The 15,038-nt window shown below is 50.7% G+C and overlaps 1 protein-coding gene across 1 annotated transcript; it reads right to left on the bottom strand.

Annotated features, from left to right (window-relative positions):
* Positions 1 to 2,970: 2,970 nt before the first annotated feature.
* ARRDC5 (arrestin domain containing 5) lies at positions 2,971 to 12,577 on the bottom strand. The gene is given in 4 exon segments (XM_064382051.1): positions 2,971 to 2,998; positions 3,000 to 3,496; positions 8,677 to 8,882; positions 12,310 to 12,577. Coding segments are annotated over 4 exon segments (984 nt in total). The 5' UTR covers positions 12,563 to 12,577.
* Positions 12,578 to 15,038: the final 2,461 nt, after the last annotated feature.

The following is a 15,038-nucleotide window of genomic DNA, read 5'->3' as shown; positions in this document are numbered from 1 at the left end:
CAAGTGATCTTCTTGCCTCAGCCTCCCAATAGCTGGGATTACAGGCTCATGCCACGATGCCTGGCTAATTTCATTTATTTATTTATTTATTTTGGATACAGAGTCTTGCTCTGTCCCCCAGGCTGGAGTGCAGTGACCCAATCTCAGTTCACTGCAAACTCCACCTCCCGGGTTCAAGCGACTCTGGCCTCAGCCTCCCAAGTAGCCGGAACTACAGGTGTGCACCACCACACCCAGCTAATTTTTGTATTTTTAGTAGAGACAGGATTTCACCATGTTGGCCAGGCTGTCATGAATTCCCCACCTCAGATGATCCGCTGCCTCGGCCTCCCAAAGTGCTGGGATTACAGGCGTGAGTCACCACGCCTGGCCTAGGAAATTTAAAATTACATTTGTGGTCAGGTGTGGTGGCTCACACCATAATCTCAGCACTTTGGGAGGCTGAGGCAGGCAGATCACTTGAGGTCAGAAGTTTGAGACCAGCCTGGCCAACATGGTGAAACCATATCTCTACTAAAAACTGCAAAAATTAGCCAGATGCAGTGGTACGTACCTGCAATTCCAGCTACTCAGAAGGCTGAGGCAGGAGAATCACTTAAACCCGGAGGTGGAGGTTGCAGTCAGCCAAGATCGCACCACTGCATTCCAGCCTGGGTGACAGGGCACGATGGCTCAGGCCTGTAATCCTAGCACTTTGGGAGGCCGAGGTGGGCGGATCACTTGAGGTTAGGAGTTTGAGACCAGCCTGGCCAACATGGTGAAATCCCATCTCTACTAAAAGTACAAAAATAAAAACTAGCCGGGCATGGTGGTGCACGCCTGTGATCCCAGCTACTACTCACAAGGCTAAGGCAGGAGAATCACTTGAACCCAGGAGGCGGAGGTTGTGGTAAGCTGAGATCATGCCATTGTACTCCAGCCTAGGCAACATGAGCGAAACTTCGTTTCAAGAAAGTAAATAGGCCCGGTGCAGTGGCTTATGTCTATAATCTTAGCACTTTGGGAGGCTGAGGCGGGATGATCACAAACTCAAGAGATCGAGACCATCCTGGTCAACATGGTGAAAACCCACCTCTACTAAAAATACAAAAATTAGCCGGGCGTGGTGGTGCTGCCTTGTAGTCCCAGCTACTCGGGAGGCTGAGGCAGGAGAATCACTTGAACCCAGGAGGCGGAGGTTGCAATGAGCCAAGATGAAACCACTGCACTCCAGCCTGAGCGACAGAGGGAGACTCTGTCTCAAAAACAAAACAAAAAAAGGTGGATCAGAGCAGGGCAGACGCAGGGGACAGGGAGGAGTGGGAGATGCTGGGCAGTGTGAGGACAGAGCCTGTATGGCTTATGGATGGATCGCACATGGGCAGATGGCACAGGCTTATCACCAGGAAGACTCTGGCATTGATCCCAAGTATGGGGGGGGGAGCCTAAGCTGCTGTAGGCAGAGGTCCGCAGGATCTGATTCGGGTGTGAGACCCTCAGAGCAGTCCCGGGGCTCCACAGCAACCTCTGTGAATTACACCGGCACAGAGTCACTCCCCCTTTGTACTGTCATATCATGGGCGGTATTTCGTTCTGTTTTGTTTTTGAGACAGGATCTTGCTCTGTCGTCACCCAGGCTGGAGTGCAGAGGCACAGTCATGGCTCACTGCAGCCTCAATTTCCTGGGTTCAAGTGATCCTCCCGCCTCAGCCTCCTGAATAGCTGGGACTACAGGTCGGTGCCACTACATCCACTTAAACATATATATATATATATATATATATATATATATATATATATTTTTATTTTGGGGACGGAATTTCAGTCTTGTTGCCCAGGCTGGAGTGCAGTGGTGCAATCTTGGCTCGCTGCAACCTCCACGTCCCAGGTTCAAGCAATTTTCCTGTCTCAGTCTCCCGAGTAACTGGGATTATAGGCGCACACCATCACGCCCAGCTAATTTTTTATTTTTATTTTTAGTAGAGACAGGGTGTCACCATATTGGCCAGACTGGCCTCAAACTCCTGACCTCAGGTGATCCACCCGCCTCGGCCTCCCAAAGTGCTGGGATTACAGGCATGGGCCACTGCACCCGGCCCAGGTTTTTTTTTTTTTTTTTTTTTTTTTTGTAGAGATGGGGTCTCACAATGTTCCCCAGGCTGGTCTCAGATTCCTGGCCTCAAGTGATCCTCCTGCCATGGCCTCCTAAAGTGCTGGGATTACAGGAATGAGCCACCATGCCCAGCCCCTTTGGTACTGTTGACATCTGGGCCAAACAATTCCTGATAGTGGGGGCCATCCTGGGCACTGCAGGGTGCTGAGCAGCGTCCCTGGCATCCGTGCACTCCACGCCAGTAGGACTGGCTTCTCCCCCAACTCCCTGCAGTCGTGACGGCCAATACAACCAGACATTAGCAGAGGGGAGAATCCCTCCATGTGGGACCCGTTGTCTTGGCACTATGAGACCCCAGTAGGCTGGGGCAGACTTAGGGTGGAAAAGGAGGGCTATGCCGGGGTTGGGTCTGGGGACGGAAGACATGGACGTCCAAACTGCTAGAGTTTGGGGAGGTGGCTGACCACGTGCTGCCCATGCCACGACTCATCGGAGAGTCACCTGTGCAAGACAGAGGGCTTCCTCCCGGTAGAGACTGATAAAGCTTTTTTTTTTTTTTTTTTTTTGAGACGGAGTTTCGCTCTTGTCACCCAGGCTGGAGTGCAATGGCGCGATCTCGGCTCACCGCAACCTCCGCCTCCTGGGTTCAGGCAATTCTCCTGCCTCAGCCTCCTGAGTAGCTGGGATTACAGGCACGCGCCACCATGCCCAGCTAATTTTTTGTATTTTTAGTAGAGATGGGGTTTCACCATGTTGACCAGGATGGTCTCGATCTCTTGACCTCATGATCCACCCGCCTCGGCCTCCCAAAGTGCTGGGATTACAGGCGTGAGCCACTGCGCCCGGCAGCTTTTTTTAATATTTAAAAGTTTGGGTGCTTAATTCTGGTGATCTGGGCTCACGGGTGACACTGTCCTCTGGCGGCTGGCCGCTGTCAGAGTCCACCGAGGCGCTGGTGATGATGATGGGAACCTTGGCCTTGAGGCTGGCCAGGGACCAGGGCAGGTGCACGGTGACGGCCAGCTCATAGCGAGTGTGCATGATGTCACCGTCCCGCGTGCCGCCGCTCACGGGCAGCAACAGCGGCAGCTTGAAGGTGCTGACGATCTTGGTGGTGTTGAAGCGGGTCATGGGGGTGCCGGCCTCCTGCCGCAGAAGCTCGCTGCTGTCCAGCCGAGACCGCCGCTCCGCGCCGGGCGTGAAGCCCTCGTGCTGCACGTGGGCGTACAGGGCGAAGATGACCGTCTTGATGCATTTGCTGGTCTGGTTGTTGATCTCTGTCGTGAACACGACCTTCTCTCCCGGCGTGAAGGTGTTCTTTTCCATCCGGATTTGCAAGCAGACGGTGCCCCGGCGGCAGCAGTCGTAGGAGACTTTCTTCTCAGCCTCCACAACCAGGGGGTTCTAGAAGAGGAGGGTGTGTGGAACAGATGACCGTGAGGGATCAGGGCCACAAAATCCACTCATCTGTCTTATCCAACCTGGGAGCTCCGCAAAGCCTCTGGGGCTTTGGGGGATCTCCGAGGAAGAGGCACTAGATGGAATCTGGAGCCCTGGGGATTTTGCAGCTAAAAACCTGGAGTCCTCTCTCCCATCACCTAGTGTCCTTTTTTTTTTTGAGACAGAGTCTCGCTCTGTCGCCCAGGCTGGAGTGCAGGGCTTTGATCTCAGCTCACTGCAACCTCCACCTCCCGGGTTCGAGCAATTCTCCTGCCTCAGCCTTCCAAGTAGCTGGAAATACGGGCATGTGCCACCAAACCCAGCTAATTTTTGTATTTTTAGTAGACATGGGGTTCCACCATGTTAGCCAGGCTGGTCTTAAACCCCTGATCTCAGGTGATCCGCCTTCCTCAGCCTCCCAAAGTGCTGGGATTACAGGCGTGAGCCACTGCACCTGGCCTTCTGTTCATCTTATAAAAAAATAATAGTTGCAGTCGGGCGCAGTGGCTCACGCCTGGAATCCCAGCACTTTGGGAGGCTGAGGAAGGCAGATCACGAGGTCAAGAGGTCGAGACCATCCTGGCCAACATAGTGAAACCCCGTCTCTACTGAAATACAAAAATTAGCTGGGCGTGGTGGTGTGCACCTGTAGTCCCAGCTACTTGGGAGGCTGAGGCAGGAGAATTGCTTGAAGCCAGGAGGTGGAAGTTGCAGTGAGCTGAGATCGCACCACTGCACTCCAGCCTGGTGCCTGGCGAAAGATCATGACTCTGTCTCTAAATAAATAAATAATAGTTGCAACCTGCTAAATGGATTTTTTCTGATATTGCCGATTTCTATTCCAGCCTATTTCTATTCTTGCCTAGTCCTTGTTTTATAAAAATATGGCAGGGTGCAGTAGCTCACACCTGTAATCCCAGTACTTTGGGAGGCCAAGGCAGGTGGATCACCAGAGTCAGGAGTTCGAGACCAGCCTGGCCAATGTGGTGAAACCCCATCTCTACTAAAATTATAAAAATTAGCTGGGCGTGGTGGCACGTGCCTGTAATCTCAGCTATCTCGGGAGGCTGAGGCAGGAGAATCAGTTGAACCTGGGAGACCGAGGTTGCAGTGGGCCGAGATGCAGCCCTGCACTCCAGGCTGGGCAACAGAGTGAGACTCTGTCTCAAAAAAAAAAAAAAAAAAAAAAGAAAAGAAAAAAGAAAAGAAAAGAAAAGAAAAAGAAAATGCTTATATTCCACCAAATGGATTTTTGCAACCCACTCCTGGGTTGTGACCTGTGGTTTGAAAAACATTGCTGGCCAGGCGTGGAGGCTCACGCCTGTAATCCCAGCACTTTGAAGAGGCCAAGGCGGGAGGATTGCTTAAGCTCAGGAGTTTGAGACCAGCCTGGACAATATAGTAACACCATGTCCCAAATAAATAGGAAGAAGGAAAAAGGAGGAGGAGGAGGAGGAGGAGGAGGAGGAGGAGGAGGAGGAGGAGAAGAGGAAGAAGAAGGAGAAAAAAGAAAGAAAAACACTGGGCCGGGCGTGGTGGCTCATGCCTGTAATCCAAGCATTTTGGAGGCCAAGGCGGGCGGATCACCTGAGGTCAGGAGTTCAAGATCAGTCTGACCAACATGGTGAAACCCCGTCTTTAAAAAGAAAAAGAAAGAAAGAAAGAAAGAAAGAAAAACACTGTAGCAGGAAGTCAGGTATGTTGCCTTTTTGAGAACCCAGGCAGATCCTTGACCCCCTCTGACCTCACCTCCCACTTTCCTGCCTCTGGCTTCTCTTCAGCCTTCCCAGGAGCCCCTGGAGCTCCCCTTCCTCTCCTGAAGGCTAATTGCAGTCAGTTTCATTCTAAATCCCTGCAGTCTTATTCGAAAATTCGTAACATGCGTTAGGACCCTACAGGTGTGAAAGACCCACTGCCCTAACTCAAGACAAAGCTGGTAGCTCTGTCCAGGTCCTGAAGGAGGTACCAAGAGCTACCAACGTTCTTTTATTTCCAACTGAGCTATTAAAAAAAAATTTTTTTTTTGAGATGGAGTCTTGCTCTGTCACCAGGGTGGAGTGCAGTGGTGCAAAGTTGGCTCACTGCAATCTCTGCCTCCCAGGTCCAAGCAATTCTGCTTTAGCCTCCCGAGTAGCTGGGACTACAGGTGTGCACCATCACACCCAGCTTGTTTTTGTAGAAACAGGGTTTCACCAAATTGGACAGGCTGGTCTTCGAACTCCCAACCTTGTAATCCACCCACCTCGGCCTCTCAAAGTACTGGGATTACAAGCTTGAGCCACTGCACCTGGCTTAGACAGTTTCACTCTTATTGCCCAGGCTGGAGTGCAGTGGTGTGATCTTGGGTCACTGTGACCTCTGCCTCCCGGGTTCAAGCGATTCTCCTGCCTCAGCCTCCTGAGTAGCTAGAATTACAGGCACACACCACCACGCCCAGCTAATTTTTGTATTTTTAGTAGAGACAGGGTTTCACCATGTTGGCCAGGCTGGTCTTGATCTCCTGACCTCATGATCAGCCCACCTTGGCCTCCCATAGTGCTGGGATGACAGGCGTGAACCACTGTGCTTGACCTTAATTTTTTTTTTTTTTAAATAGAGATACCGGCCAGGCGTGGTGGCTCACATCTGTCATCCCAGCACTTTGGGAAGCCAAGGCAGGCAGATTTTTTCAGGTCAAGAGTTCAGGAGCAGGCTGGCAAACATAGTGAAACCTCGTGTCTACTAAAAGCACACAAATTAGCCAGGCGTGGTGGCGGGCGCCTGTAGTTCCAGCCTGTAGTCCCAGGCTGAGGCAGGAGAATCACTCAAACCCAGGAGGCAGAGGTTGTATTGAGCGAAGATCATGCCACTGCACTCCACCCTGGGTGACAGAGTGAGACTCTATCTCAAAAAAAAAAAAAAAAAAAAAAAAAAGCCAGCCCTCTGACATTTGTCATCGCCCTAATGCTCTGATGACAAATGACTCCCTGGAGGGGCGAGGTGACTCTGGCCAGTGTCGCTCCTCCCACCTCGACTTTGCCTTTCCCTCGACTCAGGAAGGGACCCAGAACGAGTCCCGTGTTCAGCCGAGCGGAGGCTGCACGACCTTTCCTTCTCCTGGACTGAGGCCACCACCTCCACTGTCTGAGAGGTCAAAGGCCAGCGCTGGAGGGCTACTGAGTGTCCGGGCGTCTCTCCCATCCTGAGGGTCACGGTGGGGCCTCTTCTTGGCTTTTCCCAAGGGCTGTGTCTCCTCCTTGACAAGTGGACATTTGGACCATTCTCCTGGGTGGGGCCGTCCTGGGCACTGCAGGGTGCTGAGCAGCGGTCTGGCCTCCACCCACTCCATGCCAGCAGCACCTGCCCACCCAGCTGAGGCAAACAAAGATGTCTCCTGATATTGCCAAATGTCCCTTATGGTGATAAAACAGCACCAGCTGAAAACCACTGACTTAGTTCCTGCCCTTGTTTCTTTCTTTCTTTCTCTCTTTCTCTCTCTCTCTTTCTTTCTCTCTCCCTCTCTTTCTGTCTCTCTCTCTTTTCTTTTCTTTCTTTTTCTTTCTTTTTTTTGAGATGGAGTCTCGCTCTGTCGCCCAGGCTGGAGTGCAGTGGCCCCATCTCGGCTCACTGCAACCTCCGCCTCCCGGGTTCAAGCAATTCTCCAGCCTCAGCCTCCCGAGCAGCTGGGACTACAGACGCGTGCCACCACACCTGGCTAAGTTTTTGTATTTTTAGGAGAGACGGGGTTTCGCCATGTTAGCCAGGATGGTCTCAATCTTCTGACCTTGTGATCCACCTGCCTCGGCCTCCCAAAGTACTGGGATTACAGGCGTGAGCCACTGCAGCTGGCTTTGTTTCTTTTTTAAAAGAATATTGGCCGGGCGCGGTGGCTCAAGCCTGTAATCCCAGCACTTTGGGAGGCCAAGGCGGGTGGATCACGAGGTCAAGAGATCGAGACCATCCTGGTCAACACGGTGAAACCCCGTCTCTACTAATACAAAAAAAAATTAGCTGGGCATGGTGGCGCGTGCCTGTAATCCCAGCTACTCAGGAGGCTGAGGCAGGAGAATTGCCTGAACCCAGGAGGCGGAGATTGTGGTGAGCCGAGATCGCGCCATTGCGCCATTGCACTCCAGCCTGGGTAACAAGATTGCGAAACTCCGTCTCAGAAAAAAAAAAAGAAAAAAAAAAAAAAAAAAAAAAAAAAAAAGAATATTGGCCGGGTTCGGTGGCTCCTGCTTGTAATCCCAACACTTTGGGAGGCTGAGGTGGGCGGATCACCAGAGGTTGGGTGTTCGAGACCAGCCTGGCCAACATGGCGAAACCCCATCTCTACTAAAAACACAAAAATTAGCTGGGCGTGGTGGGGCATGTCTGTAATCCCAGCTACTCAGGAGGCTGAGACATGAGAATCACTTGAACCTGGGAGGCGGAGGTTGCAGTGATCTGAGATTGTACCACTGCATTTCAACCTGGCCGACAGAGTGAGACTCTGTCCCAAAAAAAAAAAAAAAAAAAAAAAAGCTGGTGTGGTGGCTCACACCTGTAATTCCAGCACTTTGGGAAGCTGAGGCAGGTGGATCATGAGGTCAGGAGATCAAGACAATCCAGGCCAACATGGTGAAACCCTGTCTCTACTAAAATACAAAAAATTAGCCAGGCATGGTGGTTTGAGACTGTAGCCCAGCTACTCGGGAGGCTGAGGCAGGAGAATCACTGGAACCTAGGAGGTGGAGGTTGAAATGAGCTAAGATTGTGCCACTGCACTGTAGCCTGGCAATAGAGCAAGACTCTGTCTCAAAAAAAAAAAAAAATATATATATATATATACACACACACGTATACATATATATATATGTACAGACACATGCACATATATATATATGTACAGACACATACACACAATTTTATTTTACTTTAGAGATGGAGTCTTGCTCTGTCGCCCAGGCTGGAGTGCAGTGCTACAAATGTGGCTCACTGCAGCCTTGACGTCTGGCTGCCCTGAGGTTTCTGACTCACCTTTTGTGAAATCGCGGGGCCTGGGAAGCTGCCAACACCCTTCCCTTCTCCCTATGGGACCGTCTCTGTCCCCTGCCCGTCCACCTTCCCTCTTCCTCCTTGGAGCTTGGAGAATGTTCCCATCCCCGCCTCTCCCCCATCAGTACCTGGAATGGGGTTTCTTTGTGGAAGGCAGAAGACCCTTGAACCATTAAGTACATCTTCTTCTTGGCTAAAATGTGTTCCCGGCCCATGCAGGAAGCTTGTACGAAGTAGAAGATGTGGCCGAATTTGCTGGTGAACGAAGAAGGAAGCCGGGGAGGCAAGTGGAAATGGAAATCAAAGGTGTGGCTGCCTGCGCTTAACCAATTATCTGAAAGCAAAACACACCGATGCCATCAGAAGGTTCTAGAATCTGTACTTGGGGGCTCTATTTTAATATTTATTTATGTATTTTTGAGACTGGGTCTTGCTCTGCCGTCCAGTCAGAGTGTAGTGGTGTGATCTCAGCTCATTGCAACCTCTGTCTCCCAGGTTCAAACAATTCTCCTGCCTCAGCCTCCCGAGTAACTGGGATTACAGGCATGCGCCTCCACACCTGGCTCATTTTTCTATTTTTGGTAGAGACATGGTTTTGCCATGTTGACCAGGCTGCTCTTGAACTCCTGGCCTCAGGTGATCCGCCCAGCTTGGCCTCCCAAAGTGCTGGGGTTACAGGCATGAGCCACTGCGCCCGGCCAGAACTAGCAATTTCTCACCACCTACTGTATACCTGGCCTTATTCTAAACCGTTTATGTGCCACTAAATCATTAAGTCCTTAACACAATCTTATGAAGTAAGGCCTCTTCCTATTCCCATTTTATAGATGCGTTGGCCAGGCGCAGTGGCTCACACTTGTAATCCCAGCACTCTGGGAGGCCGAAGCGGGCAGATCATGAGGTCAGGAATTCCAGACCAGCTTGGGTGAGATGGTAAAACTCCATCACTACTAAAAATAGAAAAAAAATAGGCCGGGCACCGTGGCTCACACCTGTAATCCCAGCACCCTGGGAGGCCGAAGCGGGCGGATCCCCTGAAGTCAAGAGTTCGAGATCAGCCTGACCAACATGGAGAAAACCGGTCTCTACTAACAATACAAAATTAGCCAGGCATTGTGGTGCAGGCCTGTAATCCCAGCTACTTGGGAGGCTGAGGCAGGACAGTCACTTGAGACTGGGAGGTGGAGGTTGCAGGGAGCCGAGACCACGCCATTGCACGCCAGCCTGGGCAACAGAAGTGAAACTCCGTCTAAAAAAAACAGAAAGAAAAGAAAAAAAATTAACTGAGCATGGTGGTGCTTGCCTGTAGTCCCAGCTACTCGGGAGGCTGAGGCAGAGAATTGCTTGAACCCAGGAGGCAGAGGTTGCAGTGAGCTGAGATCGTGCCACTGCACTCCAGCCTGGGCGACAGAGTGATACTCCATCTCAAAATAAATAAATAAAATAAAAATATAGATGGGCTAACTGAGAGACAGAGAGGTCACATAATTGCTCAGTATGAGAGTCTGGTAAGTTGATGTTTGTCCCCAGGATATTTGCATGGCTGGAGTCCCTCCCATCGCTTGGTCCTGTGCTCATTTGCCCACTCTTTGCACAGCGCTCCTCTGGTGAAATAGACCATCCTGTCTAAAACTGTAGAAGTCTAAAGTGGCCAGGTGCGGTGGCTCACACCTGTAATCCCAACACTTTGGGAGGCCGAAGTAGAAAGCTTCACTTGAGCTCAGGAGTTTCAGACCAGCCTGGGCAACATAGGGAGATCTTGTCTGTACAAAAAATACAAAAACTAGCCAGGCATGGTGGCATGTGCCTGTGGTCCCAGATACTCAGGAGGCTGAGGTGGGAGGATCGCTTAAGCCAGAGAGGTTGAGGCTGCAGTGAGCTGTGATCACACCACTGCCCTAGAGGGGGACAGATCAAGGCCCTGTCTCAAAAATAAATACATAGATAAATTAAATTAAATTACACTTTGTTCTCCCAAGTGTTGGCCATGTGTTCTGCTTGACTGCATAATACCTGGGGATAGCCCGGGCACGGTGGCTCACGCCTGTAATCCCAGCACTTTGGGAGGCCCAAGCAGGCAGATCACGAGGTCAAGGGATTGAGACCATCCTGGCCAACATGGTGAAACCCTGTCTCTACTAAAAATACAAAAATTAGCTGGGTGTGGTGGTGTACGCCCGTAGTCCCAGCTACTTGGGAGGCTGAGGCTGGAGAATCGTTTGAACAGGGGAGGTGGAGGTTGTAGTGAGCCGAGATGGCGCCACTGCACTCCAGCCTGGGTGACAGAGAGAGACTCTGTCTCAAAAAAAAAAAAAAAAAAAAAAAACACCCGGGAATATCCCCACAAACACGTTTTGAAAAGGACATATAATAACACCCCACAGCTCAGCAGACTCTCTGACATTTGTTAAGACTTCAGATCTGAATTGCTGGAACTGAGGACTTTCCCTGGAACTGAGGACTTTCCCTGGAACTGAGGACTTTCCCTGGAACTGAGGACTGTCCCTGGAACTGAGGACTTTCCCTGGAACTGAGGACTGTCCCTGGAACTGAGGACTTTCCCTGGAACTGAGGACTGTCCCTGGAACTGAGGACTTTCCCTGGAACTGAGGACTGTCCCTGGAACTGAGGACTTTCCCTGGATCTGAGGACTGTCCCTGGAACTGAGGACTGTCCCTGGATCTGAGGACTGTCCCTGGAACTGAGGACTGTCCCTGGAACTGAGGACTGTCCCTGGAAGGCCTCCCTCCCTCTTCTACCTCCACTATCTTTTGCTTTTTTGAGATGGAATCTCGCTCTGTCACCCAGGCTGGGGAGCAGTGGCAAGATCTTGGTTCATTGCAACCTCCAGCTCACGAGTTCAAGTGATTCTCTTGCCTCAGCCTCCCGAGTAGCTGGGATTACAGGCATGCACCAGCACGCCTAGCTGGTTTTCTGGTGGTTTTTGGCAGAGATGGGGTTTTGCTATATTGGCCAGGCTGGTCTTAAACTCCTGACCTCAAGTGATCCTCCTGCCTCGGCCTCCCAAAGTGCTGGAATTACAGTCATGAGCCACCACACCCGGCCTACCTCCACTGTCTTACTCCATGAATAAAGGACTCCCTACTTTGTCTCCTGGGGTTTTGCCGTCAGAGTGAAACTTAATCTGTAAAATATTAAGACTTTTTAGGGGCCTCACAAAGGCAGTCATAGGACTAAGCATTTTCCAAGGAGACTACTTGGAACCCTCATTTTGAATATCTAGGTTCTGATCAGCTCCTTGTGTCTTCTTCTTTTCTTTTTTTTTTTTTCTGAGACGGAGTTTTGCTCGTTACCCAGGCTGGAGTGCAATGGCGCGATCTCGGCTCACCGCAACCTCCGCCTCCTGGGTTCAAGCTATTCTTGCCTTAGCCTCCCGAGTAACTGGGACTACAGGCGTGCGCCACCATGCCCAGCTAATTTCTGTATTTTTTAGTAGAGACGGGGTTTCACCATGTTGACCAGGATGGTCTCAATCTCTTGACCTTGTGATCCACCCACCTTGGCCTCCCAAAATGCTGGGATTATAGGCGTGAGCCACCACGCCCGGCCCCCTGTCTTGTTATTTTCATGTTTTGTGCATCTCCTGGTCATTGTTCTACATGGCTTCCCTCCTAGGGAGAAATCAGATCACTGCCTATTTCTGGTAGCCCTGGAGGTTCCTTGATTGACTCCTGGATGTGTTTATTTTCCAGATCCAGGTTCCTGTCATGGCTAGGGGTGGCTGGTGGCCTCGTCCTTACCCTCCACTGGGAATATCTTTGTCTTATGCACGTAGTCTGCCTTGTTGTTGCAAATAACATCCCTGCTGTAATCTCGGGATGCTCCAGCTTCTTCACTCCACTCGACGTAACCCCTTCCCACGAGCTCCACCTTGACCATGGGGTCCACCAGGGTGCTGTTCAGGGTTAAAATCACCTGCCCTTTTATGCTGGAACCGGCCAGGTAGATTGCATCCTGGGGGAGCACCAATTCGATCGATTTCACCACAGACATGGGGGTTGAGGCGGTAGAGAAACATCTCTCTCCCTCCCCCATGTCCCTGAAATTTCCGGTTCCTTGGCCCTAGAAAGGTAATCTATCTATGACATCACTCAGCTCAGAGTTCCGGGAAGGTGGGGATCCCAATGGCCAGGAGGGGAGGCAAGCCTGTTGGTTAGGGTGGGTGGTTGCTTGGGAAATTTGTAGTCCCCACTGGTTCTTTTTTTTTTTTTTTTTTTTTTGAAATGGAGTCTCACTGCCACCCATGGCTAATTTTTTTGTATTTTTATTTATTTTAATTTATTTTTTGAGATGGTCTCACCCTGTCACCCAGGTTGGAGTGCAGTGGCCAAATCTTGGGTCACTGCAACCTCTACCTCCCAGGTTCAGGCAATTCTCCTGCCTCAGCCTCCTGAGTAGCTGGGATTACAGGCACGCGCCACCATGTCCAGCTAATTTTTTGTATTTTTAGTAGAGACGGGGTTTCACCATGTTGACTAGGATGGTCTCGATCTCTTGACCTCGTGATCCACCCGCCTCAGCCTCCCAAAGTGCTGGGATTATAGGCGCCGTATTTTATTTTTTAAATTTTTATTATTATTATTTTTTGAGACAGAGTCTTGCTCTGTCGGACAGGCTAGAGTGCAGTGGCACAATCTCGGCTCACTGCAACCTCCTCCTCCCGGGTTCAAACAACTCTCCTGCCTCAATCTTCCAAGCAGCTGGGATTACAGGCACATGCCACCATGCCTGGCTAATTTTTGTAGTTTTAGTAGAGACAGGGTTTTACCATGTTGGCCAGGCTGGTCTCAAACTCCTGGCCTCAAGTGATCTGCCTGCCTTGGCCTCCCAAAGTATTGGGATTACATTCGTGAGCCACCCTGCCCAGGTGCATACACACTCATTTTCATCTTAAAGACTCTTCATTTATATTGGTCATTTTTTTTTTTTTTTTTAAAGAGACGGAGTTTCGCTCTTGTTACCCAGGCTGGAGTGCAATGGCACGATCTCAGCTCACCGCAACCTCCGCCTCCTGGGTTCAGGCAATTCTCCTGCCTCAGCCTCCTGAGTAGCTGGGATTACAGGCACTCGCCACCATGCCCAGCCAATTTTTTGTATTTTTTAGTAGAGACGGGGTTTCACTATGTTGACCAGGATGGTCTCGATCTCTTGACCTCGTGATCTACCCGCCTTGGCCTCCCAAAGTGCTGGGATTACAGGCGTGAGCCACCGTGACCGGCCCTATATTGGTCTTATTGGAAAAAACATACAGATATGGCCAGGACCTGAAATCTGGTGTGTACTGAAGTTACTTCAGGGCATCCTGTGCGTAATTTGGACATTGACGCCATCAGGAAGCAACAACTCCCTGTATGATTGACATTTCTCTCTCTCTCTCCTTTTTTTTTTTTGGAGATGGAGTCTTGCTGTATCACCCAGGCTGTAGTACAGTGGTGTCACCTCAGCTCACTGCAACCTCCGCCTCCCGGGTTCCAGCGATTCTCCTGCCTCAGCCTCCCAAGTAGCTGGGATTACAGGCATGCACCACCACACCCGGCTAATGTTTTGTATTTAGTAGAAATGGGGTTTCACCATGTTGGCCAGGCTGGTCTCGAACTCCTGACCTCAGGTGATCCGCCCGCCTTGGCCTCCCAGACATTTCTCTTTATGCCTGCATCTCCCCCATTGTATGGGAAGTCCCTCCAGGGTGAGACTTTGTCTAAGTGAACATTGTGCTCACCGATGTCTGCGTGACCCAGGCAGGATCTGGCTCAGACAGGCGCCAGGGGTAGGGCGGGATTAATGAAAGTTTGTTGAATGACTTAATGACCTCTGAGAATGTATCATTTTGCAAAAGGGAAACTGAGGCCCTTTGGACTCTAGCAGTTATTCCTGGCACCTGATTTGCATGTGGGCTGGTGCCTGAGAGGGAGGGACGTTGAATCATAGGAAGTGCTAGGAAGTACCCATACTCTAGCCTGGAAGGCCTCGTTCCTTGTCTTGGCTGTACCTTGCTTTATTTTATGTGATGGCATTTGTGGTATTGACATCTTGTTTCCCTAAGTCAAGCTTGTCCAACCCTCGACCCACCGGCCACATGTGGCCCAGGATGGATATGGCTCAACACAAATTCATCAACTTTCTTAAAACATTACGAAACTTTTGTGCAATTTTTTTCTTTTTTTTTTTCAAGACGGAGTTTCACTTTTGTTGCCCAAGCTCAGCTCACTGCAATCTCCACCTCCAGAGTTCAAGAGATTCTCCTGCCTCAGCCTCCTGAGTAGCTGGGACTACAGGTGCGTGCCACTACGCCTGGCTAATTTTTGTTTTGTTATGTTTTTTGAGACAGAGTCTCGCTCTGTTGCCCAGGCTGGAGTGCAGTGGCGTGATCTCGGCTCACTGCAATCTCCACCTCCAGAGTTCAAGAGATTCTCCTGCCTCAGCCTCCTGAGTAGCCGGGACTATAGGCGCATACCACCACACGCCTATT

Source organism: Aotus nancymaae, unplaced genomic scaffold (assembly GCF_030222135.1).
Source record: "Aotus nancymaae isolate 86718 unplaced genomic scaffold, 86718_ANA_hifiasm-v0.15.2.pri h1tg000028l, whole genome shotgun sequence".
Taxonomy (NCBI): domain Eukaryota; kingdom Metazoa; phylum Chordata; class Mammalia; order Primates; family Aotidae; genus Aotus; species Aotus nancymaae.
Note: the sequence above shows the minus strand (reverse complement) of the source record. Positions and strands in the feature narration are given on the sequence as shown.